The 1,133-nt window shown below is 53.3% G+C and overlaps 1 protein-coding gene across 1 annotated transcript in view; it reads right to left on the bottom strand.

Annotated features, from left to right (window-relative positions):
* The window catches only part of GMFB (glia maturation factor beta), a 13,699-nt gene extending 12,887 nt beyond the window's left edge, over positions 1-812 (bottom strand). The window contains exon 1 of the mRNA XM_009289842.2: positions 726-812. Within this exon, the coding sequence (XP_009288117.2) occupies positions 726-812 (87 nt within the window). The remainder of the gene's footprint in view (positions 1-725) is intronic.
* Positions 813-1,133: the final 321 nt, after the last annotated feature.

The following is a 1,133-nucleotide window of genomic DNA, read 5'->3' as shown; positions in this document are numbered from 1 at the left end:
AGGAGCGGGCGGGGACCCGGGGGATTCCGTTTATTAGCGGTTAACGTCCCTTAAGGGCTGGCTATTTAAACCCTGATCCCCAGAGGATCCTCCTCGAGCCGAAGCCGGGCCGGGCCATCAGCCCGCGGGCAGGGCCAGGAGCAGGCCCAGGGGGGTGACCACGGTCAGACGAGCCCATTAAGGCCTATTAGTAACTTCACATCCTTTACTAAAACACCGGAGAATACACGCAGAAAAATGACTGTTAAAAAAGCCTCGGCTGGGATGTCTGTCTCGTTAAACATGAGAAAATTCAAGCATGAGACAGAAATGAGACTTAGTAAGTCCTGCTGCTCGTGGTACTTCTTGTTTATACAAGTTGAGCGTGATTCTGGAAGTAAACCAGGATTTGGAGCTCACAAATCACCAATACGAGCAGTGAGTGCGTGGCGGACGCTTCTCTTCCGTAATAGGCTGTCGGTGGAGGTCTGCCTTGGTGCTGGAGGAAATATCTGGCCTTTTTTGTGCTGCTGGGAATTTAAGCTGCCGTAACAGAAAAGAAAACACCTTTTTGGTGACCCCGTAACAGCGAGAATTAAGAATGTCATCGTTTTGCTCAAGGAGAATGAAAGTGTAGAGGAAGGCTTCACATCTCAGATACGACCCCTTGCGAGTTATATTAATGACTTCAGTGCCGGGTCTGTAAGATAAAACTGCAGAATTTCAACGAGAGCTCAAGTAAACACCGTGGACGTGCAGGATCGTTGAGCAGCCGTTGAAGCGCTGCTTAATGCCTGTGCACTCTTAAATTCAGCTATTTCCTCGTGCGGCATGGCGTGGGGAGGTCGTTTATTCCTTTCAGGACGCAAAGCTTATTTGCGTCGTGCCCTATTTAGACGCGGAGGTCGTGGGAGGAATTTGGCAGCATCCCATCTTGACCCGAGGTCAGTTTTCCAAGCGCCAGGGTTGACCCCAGTTAAGGCACGGAGGTGTTTGAAGGCGGGTTGCTCCGGACGGGCGCACAGGCGTTTTTTATTACTTAAATGCTTTGTGCAAAACCAGGCAGCTGGGGAACCCTCCGGCCGTCGCTAGGCAACGCGGCCCCGCCCCCCCCGGGCCCCCCCACCCCCGGGCACGCGGCGGGGGGCGGCTTC

Source organism: Aptenodytes forsteri, unplaced genomic scaffold (assembly GCF_000699145.1).
Source record: "Aptenodytes forsteri isolate BGI_AS27 unplaced genomic scaffold, ASM69914v1 Scaffold76, whole genome shotgun sequence".
NCBI lineage: Eukaryota > Metazoa > Chordata > Aves > Sphenisciformes > Spheniscidae > Aptenodytes > Aptenodytes forsteri.
This window is presented reverse-complemented; position numbering and strand designations above follow the sequence as displayed.